General features: G+C 34.9%; 1 protein-coding gene across 5 annotated transcripts in view; it reads left to right on the forward strand.

Moving 5' to 3' along the window:
* The window catches only part of SCAI (suppressor of cancer cell invasion), a 206783-nt gene that overhangs the window by 153124 nt on the left and 38968 nt on the right, over positions 1-14691 (forward strand). For all 5 annotated transcript variants that reach the window (XM_069082770.1, XM_069082771.1, XM_069082772.1 and 2 more), the window contains 4 exons: positions 1483-1584; positions 3096-3174; positions 5952-6051; positions 9649-9730. In XM_069082770.1, coding sequence (XP_068938871.1) covers positions 1483-1584; positions 3096-3174; positions 5952-6051; positions 9649-9730 — 363 coding nt within the window. The remainder of the gene's footprint in view (positions 1-1482; positions 1585-3095; positions 3175-5951; positions 6052-9648; positions 9731-14691) is intronic.

The following is a 14691-nucleotide window of genomic DNA, read 5'->3' on the forward strand; positions in this document are numbered from 1 at the left end:
GCATTCTTGCTGAAAAAACCAGAGTTAAATAGAAAATTTGACATTCAGATACAAGAAGCAAGAGAAGCATGAGAAGGTAAACAGGGAAAAGAAATCATAAGGAACTTATCAAAGTTGAACTATTAACATTCCTACATGGAAAAGCAATAATTGTAACTGATGAAACTTTTCTCAGTATGAAAATAATTGAAGGGAATATATATATATATATATGTATATATACACACACACACACATATATGAGGGTGTATGGTCATATGACTACATATGTGAATGTGTGTATATATGTTTACAGGTATACATAGATAGAGGGCACAGGACCAATTTAACAGGAAGGGATGATACTTTAAAGGTGAAATTAAGAGGTGAGAGAGGAATATAATGAGAGGAGATGGGGAGAGACAGAATGGGGTAAACTATCTGATATAGAAGAGGCAAGGGAAAATGGTTACAATGGAGGGGAGGAATAGGAAGGCAAAGGGGAATGGGTCAACCTTATTCTCATTGAATTTGGCTTGGGGAGGGAATGAAATACACAATAAATAGGGTATCTCACCCTACAGGAGAGTAGGGGGGAAGGGGGATGAAGGAAGGGATGGCAGGCTGAGGGGGAGGGAAGTTGGAAGCCCCCACTTTTGAAAAGGGATGGGATCAAAGTAGAGAATAGAACAAGTGGGAGGTGGGATAGGAGGGAGGGAAATGTAGTCAGTCTTTTACAATATATCTACTATGTTATTGTTTTGCATTAGCTACACATGTACAACCTATACTGAACTGTTTATCTTCCCAGTAAGGGTGAGTGACAAGGGAGGAAGGGAATGAATCTGGAATTCAAAGTTTTAAAATCAAATGTTTAATATATATATACACACACACACACACACACTCACACACACTATTATTAATACTATTTTACATGTAATTGGGAAATAAGATATACAGGCACTGGGGCATAGAGATCCACCATGCCGTACTGGAAAAGTCGAAAGGGGTATGGGAGAAAACATGGGAGAGAGCAGATTGGAGGAGCGGATATCCTGTGGGACTTCTGTTTTGGGACAGTGGGTGGGGGAATAACGGGGAGAAAATTTGTAACTCAAAATCTAGCAGAAATGAATAATGTAAATCAGAAGTTGATAAAGCATTTGAAAAATGAAACGCTTATGGAAGTGAATGCTAAAAACTAAAAATAAATAAATGAATTAAAAAAAAATGTCAGAACTAGACCCTACTAGAAGTAGCCTTCAAGATGTAGATTCACCTTTATACCATGTTCATATATCAGAAGAGGTCTTCTGTGAAAGGCTTTAAACCATAAAAGTTTTTTCTTTCATGGGCAACATGAGTAGGTAGGTCCAATAAAATAACATTTGTTATTTAGTGTAGCAGAACACATTTACTTCATGGAAAAAAGTAGAAAATTGTCCATTAAAATAAAAAAGTGCTTTTTTTTTTTTTTTTTTTTTTTTTTTATGTTTATAGGAATTTGTGGACAAGCCTGCCCGGCGAGAAAACCCTCATAAATATCTGCTGTACAAACCAACATTCAGCCAGCTATATACATTTTTAGCAGCTTCTTTTAAGGTTTGTGTGATCATGTTTTCTATTGCCTAGAAAAAAAAAGGGTCTTAAACATTATGAACTATACCAGTGACAAATTTGGTGAGCCATCTTCAAATGAAACACCTACCTTTGAACTTGGAAAATAGGAATCCTAAGTCTCTCTATGTAGTATAGAAAGAGCTTGTTATACATATTTTCCTAAAGAAAATTAATGAATGTGTTTTTTTTTAACAAAGTTAATGAATGTGTTGAACTACCACTGTACTTACTCTAAGTGTTCATGCCTCCAAATGCTGCAGGCGTAATAGTTATTGCCAGCACCACCTCAGGCGAAACAGTAGCTTGTTACGTATATTTGTCAGATATCAAGAAGCCCCCCAAATACACTTCTGCTTCATTTGTAACAACTTAAAGATTTAAGGTATTTTTTTTCTTGACCCTTGAGATAGAGGCTTTTTAAACATTCCTACAAGGAGAGTTTGTCTTTTATAACAATAATTATTACTTCTCTATTTTAGGCAGATGTAGAACAAGTCATTTTTGCAACCTAGAAAGACTTGAGTGTTATACCCTTTTACTTTTGAAAAGGGTGCTAATTATGTATGTATTAGTGTCCACTGGAGCGTTTGTGCAATTATAAAAACCTGTATCTTAAAAATTGCCCCTTGTATATCACCTTTTCCATTTGCTGTGCCTTAGGCTCCTGTTTTTTTTTTTTAACCTACCTCTATCTTTGACTCTGAATTTTTTGTTCAGTAATTTTTGTCATGTCTGACTCTTTGTGAACCCATATGGGGTTTTCTTGGCAAAGATACTGGAGAGGTTTGCCATTTACTTCTGCAGCTCATTTTTCAGATTAGGAACTGAGGCAAACAGGGTTAAGTGCCTTGCCCAGAGTCACACAGCTAGTAAGTGTCTGAGGCTGGATTTGAACTCAGGAAAATAAGTCTTTCTGACTCCAGGCCTAGTACTCTGTCCATGGCACCACCCAAATGCCTCCAAATCTGAATTTAGGCATGCAAAAAGATACTCATTACTTGGGTGTTAGTGTCTAAAGATAATCTTTATAATTTGTAATGATATATACATTGATTAGTGGTTAGCTTTTTGATTATTTGCTGGGGAGACAGTGATGAAGCAAGTAGAAATTACAGAGTAGAAGTGTGGTTTGGTGGTAAGGTTGTTAGACTTGAGCCAGAACACCTGTGTTTGAGTCCACCTCTGCTATTTAACAGTTGTGTGACCTTGAGCTTGTCACTTAATTTCCTAAGTCTCAGTTTTCTTATCTGTAAAATGAGGGAATTGGAGTAAGACGATTACTAAACCCCTTGCACCTCTAATATTCTGTAATCTCTAAGCCAACAAAACTAAAATTTCTGCTGGAAAATAGCATAGGATTTTAAATTTGGCTCTGGCTGTCACCACTTTGTGTTAGGGGGATTTATTGCTCTTGGCTATGTCACGGATTATTTTTTCAAAAGCACGTTTCTCCTTATTTATTGTTTTACATATGTGTATGTCTTAAATTCCAGGAGCTGCCAGCCAACAGTGTGCTCCTGATTTACCTGTCAGCCACTGGAGTTTTTCCCACAGGTCGTTCTGATAGTGAAGGTACAATAAAGGAATGCTCCCTGTCATGAGCAGGGCTTGAATTCTCTTTATATTCTGCAAGATGATGGCCTGTGGCCTCCTGACTGTCTCAAAACGCCTTTCTCAAGAGGCATCCAATTTAAAGTTCTAGTTTGTCTTTTGAATGTAATGTTCCTGTAGACCCCCAGCTAATTTTATTTGCTTAAATAGTATATATGGAAACCTGTTAGTTACATTCATATTATAGAGCCCTAGACTGAGTCCAAAGACCTGTAGATTTGAATTCATGCTCTATTGCTTATTGGCTGTGACCATCTAGTCTTTTTTTACTTTCCTGGGCCTCAGTTTTCTTCTATAAAATGAAATTGGTTAAGATCATCATCTCTAAAGTCCAGTCTACCTCTAAATTCTGTGTTGCTATGAGCCTATTGATCACACATTAAGAGCATGTCTCAGTTTTTGCTTGAATGTCATATGAACACTGTTGATTTTGAAGGACCGCCCCCCCCCCCCAAAAGCTCATTGTTTTTTGATCTGGACATCCTAACATGATTTTCTCCTTCATGATCATGTTCCCTGAGCCTCTAGTGAATTACCTAGTTGGGTCTGTGGCTGCAGCGTGACTGAGAATCTTTGTAGAAATTATTATACTTTTATTACTGTGAAAGTTCAAGCCCTTGTCATGATTTTGTTGATTCTCTTCTTCTTTGCATTTCTCTTTTTTTTTTTTAAACCAAATTGAATATTAGGGTGCTGCTGGTAAAACTGAAAACTCTGACAGGAATAGAATGGTCAAAATATTTAGATAAGTTAATTTAAGTAATTAAAACAGTTTCTTTGGTAGAAAGAAATTCTGTCTCATTTCTTTAATTTTTTTTAACTCATTTCTTTTTTTCAACTTGCATTCCTTTATATAAAGCATGCTCTTTTCCTCTTCCTTGCATGACTTATAGACCCTCTTAAAATGTTAAAAAGAAATGAAAATCTCTGTAGTATTTTCTTGCAGCTATTTTTTGGGGGGGAGGAGAAAAATACAATTTGATATTGCATGTTTTATTTTGCATCAATGTATGCTGGTTTATGTTTCCCGTACCTAGGCTAGCCAATTTGACTTTGGGTTCTTCCCTATTTGCCTCTCATTCTTAAACCTGAAAACTTGAAGTGAATTTTTCATTAAAGAAGAGGATTCTGTTTGTCCCACAGTGTGTTTATTGTTAGTTTCTAGTAACTATTCTTGAAAGCCTCTGTGGACGAGTGACCTGGACTCCAATACTTTGGCTATTGTGTAATTGGTAAAACATGAATGCTTACAATATTAATTTGCCCATTTTCTACCTTTTTATAGTAAAACAACAATATTTTTAGTCATGCTTTGCAGTAGCTAAGTCATCCTGGAAATTAACTTCAGAAGCATGATTATATTAAACACACCTAGTTCTGGATTTACAGATTCTTTTGTGGATCCTTGTTTTTACTGTGTTAGTTATTTACCCCACTGATGCAAATTGTAAACCGCTATCCCCCATCTTATTATTTTGTACAATTTTTATTCCTCTGGTCCTCTAGTGTGTTGAAGGATTTCCTCTGATCTTACAGACTTCTCAGAATAGGTAGAATAGCAAAAATAATGATGATGATTTATAAAGCATTTCCCAAAGAACAACCCTGTAAAATAATGCATGTAAATATGATCATCCCCATTTTTAGATGAGAAAACTGAGGCCTGTAATGGGGAAGTAATTTACCCAAAGTCACATGGCTTGAAGGTATTGGAGCCAGTTTAAAAAATACATTTTCTATTATGCCACATTGCCTCATGGTAGCATAGTTAGAAAAATAATACTTCATAATATTAAAGTGTGACTCCAGAAAAGGCAGAGGATAGGAACTGGAGATTTCATTGATATAGAGAACTTCCAGGTGAGGAAATTTCCTTTACAAATGTAAGTCTGCAACATATAGTCCTAGAGAATTTCTCAAACACAGCCCAGGAGTCCCAAATCAGATTAAAATGTGGTTGGAAAATGTTTAGCAAAACAAATAAAAATACGGTACAATATAGATGATGTCATGTGATGGTTTTCTAAGTCAGTACATGGCCTAGAGCACCAAGAGGTTAAGTAATCTGCCCAGAGTTGCAGTCCTAGGATGTTTGAGATAAAGGACTTGAACCTGGGTTCTTCTTGCTTTGCATACAGCTCTCTGTGCAGTACGCCATACTTACCTTAACAAGACACTTGACATAGCAACTGCTTTTTCCTTGATGCTGAAATATTTATCACTACGAGACTTCCCAAACTTCTAAAATAATTCACTAATGTTTGCTTTTAGAGCAAACCTAAAAATAGGCAAATTTTTCTGTATCTCTTTATAAGAGATTATTAGAAAAAATTTTGATTCTTCCATTTATTGTTTCACATAATATTTAGAAACTGTTGATTTTAATTTTCATATGAAATGTTAGGGTTTTTTTTTTCTTGGAAGTTTAATTATAATGACTCAAGTTCTCCATCACTTTTGTTATTCCCAGTAATGTCACATGAAATTTTTACCTTGTTTCTGATTATACCCTATTTTAAAAACAAATGAATAATGCAGAAAACCTTTAATAGTGTTGAAATAAACACTTCCTAGAATTGTTTAGAATAGATGCTTCATTATATTATAAGATTAGAAAATGTGTACTTCTCTTTCTCTCCTGATGAGACTATATGTTTGCCTGTTTTCATTTTGTTTGAACCTAAGATAAACAGTAACATTCCAACTAATGTCATTTTTTCTTCCCTTTCTTTTTACAGGTCCATATGATTTTGGAGGAGTCCTCACTAACAGTAATCGGGATATTATAAATGGAGATGCCATCCACAAACGAAATCAGACCCATAAAGAAATGCACTGGTAAGAGAACTGATCTAACTTTCAGCTATTCCTTTGAGGAGTGAGGAAAGAGAAGGAAGGAAACAAGTGTTTATATAGTACCTACTATGTACAAGGCACTGTGCTAAGCACTTAATAATTATCATCTCATTTGATCTTCAAAATAACTGTGGGAGGTAGGTACTAGGTACTATTATTCTCCCCATTTTACAGTTAAGAACTTTGAGGCAAATAGAGGTTAAGAATTGCCTAGAGTTATGCAGGTGTTTCTGTGGCTGGATTTGAACTCAAGTCTTCCTGACTCAGACCTGTTTTATACTTCCTATTTTAATAGAAGATTTCTAATAATACAGAGATTTAAAGGAATATTACTAATAAGCATTCATTAAAATCCAAAATTAACCTAAAAATAGGTTAGCTGGGAAGGAAGCTTTGAAATATAAAATGTCAAGGCACAGGGACCCAAGAACATAAAATGGTAGCTATTAGAGCTATGTGGTGCTTTGCAGAGCAATGATGAGGAACCTGGGGCTCAGAAAGGAGTAATGATTTCCCTAAGGTCACATTAACATCAGTGAATGACAACCAGTTGATACCAGTTACTGAAGACTTTGTTGATTATCTAAAGAAGAAAGAATTCCTTTGGTTATACTGATCTTAACATGAGTAAGATCTCTGAAACTGAGAGCTCTGGTAATGGATATAACCAGAATTATAGGTAGAAATTTATCTGCTGAAGATTCTCTTCACGACAATGTTTGTTCTTATCCTTTGTTTTCCTTCTAATGGCTTGATGTTGAATAATAAGAGGGCAAATCTATATTTGACAGCTAGAAAGGTGGGATTTACTGGTATTGGGTTGGGAAAAGTAACATTCTGTCATCCAAAAGCCAGGCTCTGCTCAAGAGAGAGAAGAGACAATATGGTAATCAGGAGACCTTAAGTCTTCTCTTAGCATTTCAATGTTCCCTGATCTCTCTGGTCAGGAATCATTTTTATTTCTTAGATCTTCCATAACACCTTATACCTCTGCTTTCTAGGTATTTAGTATCATTATTGCATATTAGTATATGTGTAATAACTCACTTTGAGAAATTCAGAGCTAGGAAAGAGTAAGAACTCTATCGTAATTCTATCTCCTAACTATTAAAATAGTGCTTTAAGTGACTGAATTCTACTCTCTGTTTTACATGGTGCAAATCATAGGCTTGCTTTAGTTTCCTCATTTAAACAATGAAAAAGGTGAATCAGATCATCTCTAAGGCCATTTCCAGTAATAATGTTCTATTAATTTATGGTTACTATTATTCAGAGAGTAAAATGAAAATCCTTATTTATATATCCAGCATCTTAGAAATATGCATAGATTTTAAGGTTTAAAGAGCTTGATGGGGTGACTAGGTGGCGCAGTGAATAGAGCACCGGCCCTGGAGTCGGGAGAACCTGAGTTGAAATCTGGCCTGAGACACTTGACACACTTACTAGCCATGTTACTTTGGGCAAGTCATTTAACCCCAATTGCTCTCCAAAAAAAATAATAAAAATAAAGAGCTTGAGAATTTAAGTTGTGCTAATGGTTTTTATAATCCCTTTTTTTTATGTCAAGACAAGCACTTAGAAGTCACTTTCTGAAAAACAAGACTGAAATATATACCCTTTTCTCAAGTTTATGGCATTTCAACTCTTTCTATTTCAGTGGGAAGGATTCTGTCCTTGGAATCTGGAGGCCTTGTTTCATATCTCACTTGGGATACTACTTGTGTGACCCTAAACAAGCAACAGTTTGTTAAGACTTTCGGTTCCCCAAGTTAACTTTAATTCTTTTCTTTGGGTTAACTTTAATTCTTTTCCTATCACACTACCAAAGAATTACTTTATAGAACTGGAAAAATAATAACAAAATTCATCTGGAGGAATAAAAGGTCAAGAAAATAAAGGGGAATCAATGAAAAAAAAAAGGTGAAGGAAGGGGACCTAGCAGTAACATATCTCAAACTCAGTCAAAATAATTTGGTACTAGGAAAGAAACAGAGAGATCAATCATTGAAATAGACTAGGCACACAGTATATAGAAACAAATGAACATAGTAACCTAGTGTATGTTAAACCCAAAAATTCTACCTATTGAGGTGAGAACTTGATATTTGACAAAAGCTACTGGGAAAACTGAAAAATAGTCTGGCAGAAACTAGGCATATACCAGCATCTCAAACCATGTACCAAGATAAGCTTAAAATGGGTACGTGATTTAGATGTAAAGGGTGATATGAACAAGTTAGTGGAACATAGAATAAATTACCTCTCAGATCTACAGATGGGGAAGAATTCATCATCAGACAAGAGATAGAGAGGTTCACAAAAGGTAAAATGGGTAATTTTGATTACATAAAATTAAAAAGTTTTTGCACAAAGTCAGTGTAGCCAAAATTAGAAGAAAAATAGGAAACCAGGGAATAAATTGCAGAAAGTTTCTTTGATAAAAGTCTCATTTTTGGGTATATAGAAAATTGAGACAAATTTACAAAAATAGGAAGGAGCCTTTCCACAGTTAATAAATTGTCATAAACCTTAATAAAGGTTATGAACAGGCAGTTTTCAGAGGAAGAAATCAAAGCTATCAATAGTCATATGAAAAAAATGCTCTAAATCACTAATAATTAGAGAAATGCAAATTAAAACAATTATCAGGTACCACCTCAACACACCAGATTGGCTAACATAACATGAAAGGAAAACTGCAAATGTTGAAGGGCATGTGGGAAAAAAGGTACATTGATATGCTGCTGGTGGAGCTATGATCTGGTCCAGCCCTTCTGGAGAACAATTTGTAGCTATTTCCAAAAGGTGATAAAACTGTGCATATTCTTCTAGGTCTGTATCCCAAAGAGATCATAAAATGGAGGAAAGGACCCACATGTACAAAAATATTTATATAAGTCTTTTTGTGGTGGTAAAGAATTAGAAGTTGCAGAGATAACCATCAATTGGTGAAATAATGAACAAGTTATGGTATATGATGGCCATGGAATACTATTATGGTGTAAGAATTAATGAAGGGAATGTTTTCAGAGACATTTGGAAAGATTTGTCTGAACTGATGCATAGTGAAGTGAGCAGAACCAAGAGAACAGTCTACACAGTAACTACAATATCGTAAGAAAAATCAACTCTAAAAAATTTAGTAACTGATCAACACAATGATCTACCACAACTCTGAAGGACCCATGATAAAAATTGCTATCCACCTCCAGATAGAGAACTGATGGACTACAGTGCAGATTGAAACATTTTTCCCTTTCTTTATTTTTCTTTCTTCCTCTAGGCCCTGCTATCCTCCCATCCTCCCCCCCCCCCCACATGCCTAATGCAGAAATGCTTTACATGATTGTGGGTATTATATTTCTTTCTCAATGGGCAGGTGAGGGGGTTAGGGAGTGAAAAAATTTGAAAGTGAATATATAAACAAAATAAAAATTAAAACTAACAAAAATTTAACAGTTTTTTTACTTATGTATTAGCTTAAAAATAAGAGTTATCTGGGTTACCCCATATAAAGAGAACAAAGCCTGTAATATTTGACTTGGTTGGGCTTACTGAGTTCTTTATTTCTCTTCCTAGCCTTCATCCTGGAGATCTCTATCCTTTCACCAGAAAACCTCTGTTTATCATTGTGGACTCGTCTAATAGTGTTGCATATAAGGTGAGTCCAGCAAGAGCTAGTGATAGCATGTTGTCATTAAATACTAGTCCCAGGACTCCCTTCTTTTTACTGTGTGTTTTGTGTCTTGCTTTATTTTATTTTATTTTATTTTATTTATTTTACACAGTTTGTATTTAGTCTTTCTTTTCTTTTGAGGTTGTGCATGCTAGTAAGGATCTGATGCTATGAATAGAAACACGAAGAAAACTGCATGAATGGACGCTCAGTGGAAAGTAATAAATCCTGCAGAAAAAAAAATCAAGATTTCCAAGATCTCTGGTGGGAGGTTTATTTATGTTATATACCCTAGGATGTCTGCTTTTGTGGAGGTGGGAATATTGCAGAGAATTTTTTTCTTTTTTTTCTCACTTTTCAAAATTTTTTTTTACCACCATCAAGTTACTTTTAGTTTTTGAGGGAACTTGCTGTGCCATATTTTTGCCGTATAGCATATTCAAATGATTGTCCTGGCATATAGATGTATGACTGTAGATAAGTATACCATTAAGGTTTTTTTTTTTCAGTTATAACAGTGGGATGATGATGGCAGTAGACCTTAAGTCAAAACCTTCGGTCAGCTTACACAAATCCTATAACTGGTCCAGCCCTTTCTTAGTTTCCTAATGTGCAAAATGAGGAAGTTGGACTGGATAGTCTTTTTAGTTTCTTTTCTTTCAAGTTTCTGTGAGCCTATTGTCCTACATGTCCCAGGACAGTCATTTATCTTCTTTGAGGTTTAGTTTCCTTATCTATAAAATAGGATATTAATGTCTGACCTGCCCTCTCCCTATGTTTGTGAAGATCAAATGAAATAATGGGCCTAAAGTGGCTTGTGAACCGTGAATCAATTTTTCAACTATTACAAAAATAGAAGAAAGTTATAGCACAAGATACTGAAATAATAAGATCCTTTGTCATACACTGTGAAGGCAGAGTGTTAGTTTTTTTAATAAATAAAATTTTTAGTTTTTTATAGTAGTTGAACACTTCATAACTCAATCATTATTATGATTCAAACTAGGTAATTCTCAGAAAAATTCCAACAAAAACTCTGGAGTCTACTGCATCTGTGTGGAATTATTTTGTTAGTGAACATTATGCTAAAAAATATGCAGGGTATGCAGGGCTGCCACTTTTACCTACTTTCCATTGTATGTTCTTATATTTATGACCAGATCAGAGAACCTTGAATCTGCAGATTTATTTCTAGGGAGCAATAGGGACATCTGTTGACCAAGTGATCTGACCCTAAATATATGTTTCCCATCTGGTTTCCATGTTTAGTTTTACCTTTTGGGATTGAACTGTGAATTTTAGCAGTGCTTTTCTATCAAGCAGTTGTTAGTATATACCCTGATATTCCATTCTGTTCCTTAAATTTCAGGTCTTAAAGTTGCTAGGAAAGTTAACTGTGTCCATGTGTTTGTTTTTAGATTAGGAGTTGTCATTTCTCGGGGTTTTGTTTTTTAAAGAGTGGAAAAGGATGGCTGCTAGCTTCTTTTGAGATAATATTTTTTTTTAATTTACCTCAAACAAAACAAAAGAATGAGCTGATGTTGTAAAATAAAAAAATAGAATATGCCTGTGCACAAGTTGAAAAATGTTTTTCTAATGTACAGAAATTCCTTTATTTTGTTTTTTTAATCCAACTAGGTATCATAGTGTTGGACTTTGTGAGTCAGAAAGACCTGAGTTCACATCCTGTCTCAGTTACTAACTGTATGAGCTAGGCAAGTCATTGAACTTCTCAGCTTCAGTTTTCTCAGTTGTAAAGTATGGATATGATAATAGCATCAACTTTACAGAGTTGTTGTGAGCATTAAATACGATATATATGTAAAGCACTTTTTAAGCCTTAAAGTGTTATATAAATGCGAGATGTTATTATGAAAACTAGTAGTACTAGTGATCTGTTGTATTAGCTTCAGTTAATGGGAATCTTTATATCTCCAGTACTTCATTTAAAAATTTTTCTCTATTAAAGCTTAAATAATAACAAGCATGAACATTTCCATATTCAAAGAAGAATGGAAAAGATGTCCTTCATGTAAGTTAAAAAATAAACTAAGATACAGTTTGGGGGAAACATGACTTGATAGCAAGCAGTTCATTAAAAAGACACTCACAACTTACAGACTTTAGTTGAAGTGGTGAGTTATCCATCCCTAGATGTATTTAGGCAAATGCTGAATGATGATGTGTCAGGAATTTTGTAGAATATATTACCCAATTGGGTGGAAAATTGACTTAGATGATGTCTCTAACATCTTTTCCAATTTTAAGACTAAAACTCAGTTCAGAAAAGGAGATAGCATGAAATTCTATGATCTGAGCATTGGACATTTTCTAACCTGTAATTCTCATCATTCTTGTGTAGTAGTTACATGTTTAAGTAATACATACCATTTGTAGTAGTGGTATATTTACTTGGAGTAAGGGCGAAATGTTCTGAGCTCTTCTGTGATGGGGTTTTTTGTTTTGTCTTCCTTCTTTCTTTCCTTTTGAAAGAAGAAACCCCTTTGAAGAATTGAAGTGTAATGAGAAAGATGGATCCTTGCCAAGAAATGATTTGCATCTTTGTCAAAATCGACATAATTATCCACAGAGCCTCATTTTTAAAGCATTTGGCTCATCATAGCAGACAGCTGCAGTCTGTTCATAATTTCTGACTTTCAGGAAACTACTAAAAAGTTAAAACTTTTAATGGCAAGAGGTGATTTAAGAAGATTGAAATATACAGCAGATGTTGATGCACTATCCCAGTGTGTCAGCAATGTAGCTTATGTAGAGATGACTTTGGGACTCATAGGATCAAAGTTCTGAAGCTGGGATAGGATCAGAGTTCTAAAGCTGGGAGAGACCTTGAAGGCCACCTGGTTAAACCTTCTCATTTTACCAATGAATAAACTGGGGCCTAGAAGGTTGAATGACTTGACTAAAGTCAGATTTTTAGAAAGCATCAGGAAGAAGGAAGCTCAGGAGCTAGGCAGCATTATCAAGAGAATTAGTATTCAGGAAATGTCACTGGGAAGCTACCAGGTTAGAATGTTACCAACTCCCAACTCACCAGTAAGATTTTTGGAGAATCATTTTTGACAATCAACTTCTCATGACAATAAGACCCTACTAATATTTCATAAATGCCAATCTATTTGCCTGTAAATCTGTGTGTCAGCTGCTTTTCTTGCTCTTTGATGTTTTGGTCTGCCTAGACTTTCACTACTCTACTGAAGGCAGCAGAACAACTTAAACACTGAAACCAGTCCTTGCTCCCACGTAGTGTTCTGTTCAAAGGAGGAGCCTTGGGGCGGCTAGGTGGCGTAGTGAATAGAGCACCAGCCCTGGAGTCAGGAGGACCTGAGTTCAAATCCGGCCTCAGACACTTAACACAAAAAAAACTGGCCGCGTGACCTCGGGCAAGTCACTTGACCCCAACTGCCCTCCAAAAAAAAAGAGGAGCCTCCTGCCAGGGGTCAGCCATTTGAATATTAGCCTTTTAAATTTTCTCCATGAAATGAACTTTGAATTTTTTTTTCCTTTTCTCTCCTTCTAGCTGCATATAACATGTAAAGTACAAATAATTTAAGTAAATTACTTTGATCATATTGGTTTTTAGCTTGTTTTACACAAAGTAGCTTTTTATTTAAACTATTACCTTTTCACTCACTTTTATATGCCAGTGTGGATGTTTGTGCCACTTTTTTATTTCTGTTGCATTAATAATCTGTTTGCTACTATTTTGTAATAATGTGTTCCATTTCCTAAGTCTCCATTAAACTTTGGTATCTATGTTAGGTTAATTCAACCAAACCATTCTAACATTTTATCATTTAATTTATGACAAGTAAATTAGGTAAACACAATCCACTAGAACTCATAAATTAAATTAGATTAGTACCAAATAATGCAACCATATAATGTCTTTTCCATGAATATTATTTTGTCGATGTTTCTTTTGGGGAGGGGGGAAAGCAGGAGTTAAGTACTGTCTATAGTACTTGGATTAAGTGTAATTTAAAAAATTTTGTTCTGCCCTCTTCTGTTCCTATGCTGAATTAGTTTTCTCTGAGTATTATAAATTATTATGTAGGAGTTTGGATTTGAATGTGATTTATGTTGGTTTTTTCTCTGGTTTATATGAACCAGGTTAACTGACATAGTACAGACACACCTGGTCTATTTTTTTTTTAAACAAATACTAGCTTCTTGTCATCTTTGCCAGAGGCTGTAGGTGAGGAAAAAAAGAAACAGAATCCATTCACCCAAAGTATTGTGCTTTTACACAAAGTATGCCATTAACTGACAACAATCTAAGCAGAACAGATCTTAATACACGTGACTTAAAGCAAAGGCACCTAAATTCTTAGGTAGAGTAATGTATATTTGCAGTACTTCTCTAGTAATTTGGTGAGAAAATAAAATAGAAAAGCTGTCCCTCATCTCTTTCTGATAATTTTTGTTTTTGGAAATGTGCAATTAGACAATAGTTAATCTTTATCTTCTCTCAGCATATTTTTTACCGGAAAATGTATTAAAATGTATTGCCTATTCAAATGAACAGATTCTAAAATGGAAGCCATTCTTGTTTTAAAAGCCTATGTTAAAAGTTTCCCTTGTTTTCACTTCATGATATTGCCACCTGCAGGACACACATGAAGGTTGGTAGACATATACCCCAGAAGAAATAACTCACATTTCCATACTTGTGAAAATTTGTCATCATTTCTCTGTGCCACTGTTTTTTTACTCTAAAGCAGATCACTTAGGTCAGCTCTTAATACAACCCTCTTATTATGCTAGTTTCGGGAAATGATGATTTTACTGTCAATATGAGCTTTCAGTTTTATTGCATAGAAGTTTTACTATTGTTAAATTCATGAGTTTTATCATGCATCTGTTTCAAATCAAGGTACTTATATGTAATATAGTTAGAAGTCTTTTAAAAATTTAACTTATTGGGG

Source organism: Petaurus breviceps, unplaced genomic scaffold, assembly GCF_028583685.1.
Source record: "Petaurus breviceps papuanus isolate PSGF00001 unplaced genomic scaffold, PetGlider_PUasm1.0 171, whole genome shotgun sequence".
In the NCBI taxonomy this organism is placed as follows: Eukaryota; Metazoa; Chordata; class Mammalia; order Diprotodontia; family Petauridae; genus Petaurus; species Petaurus breviceps.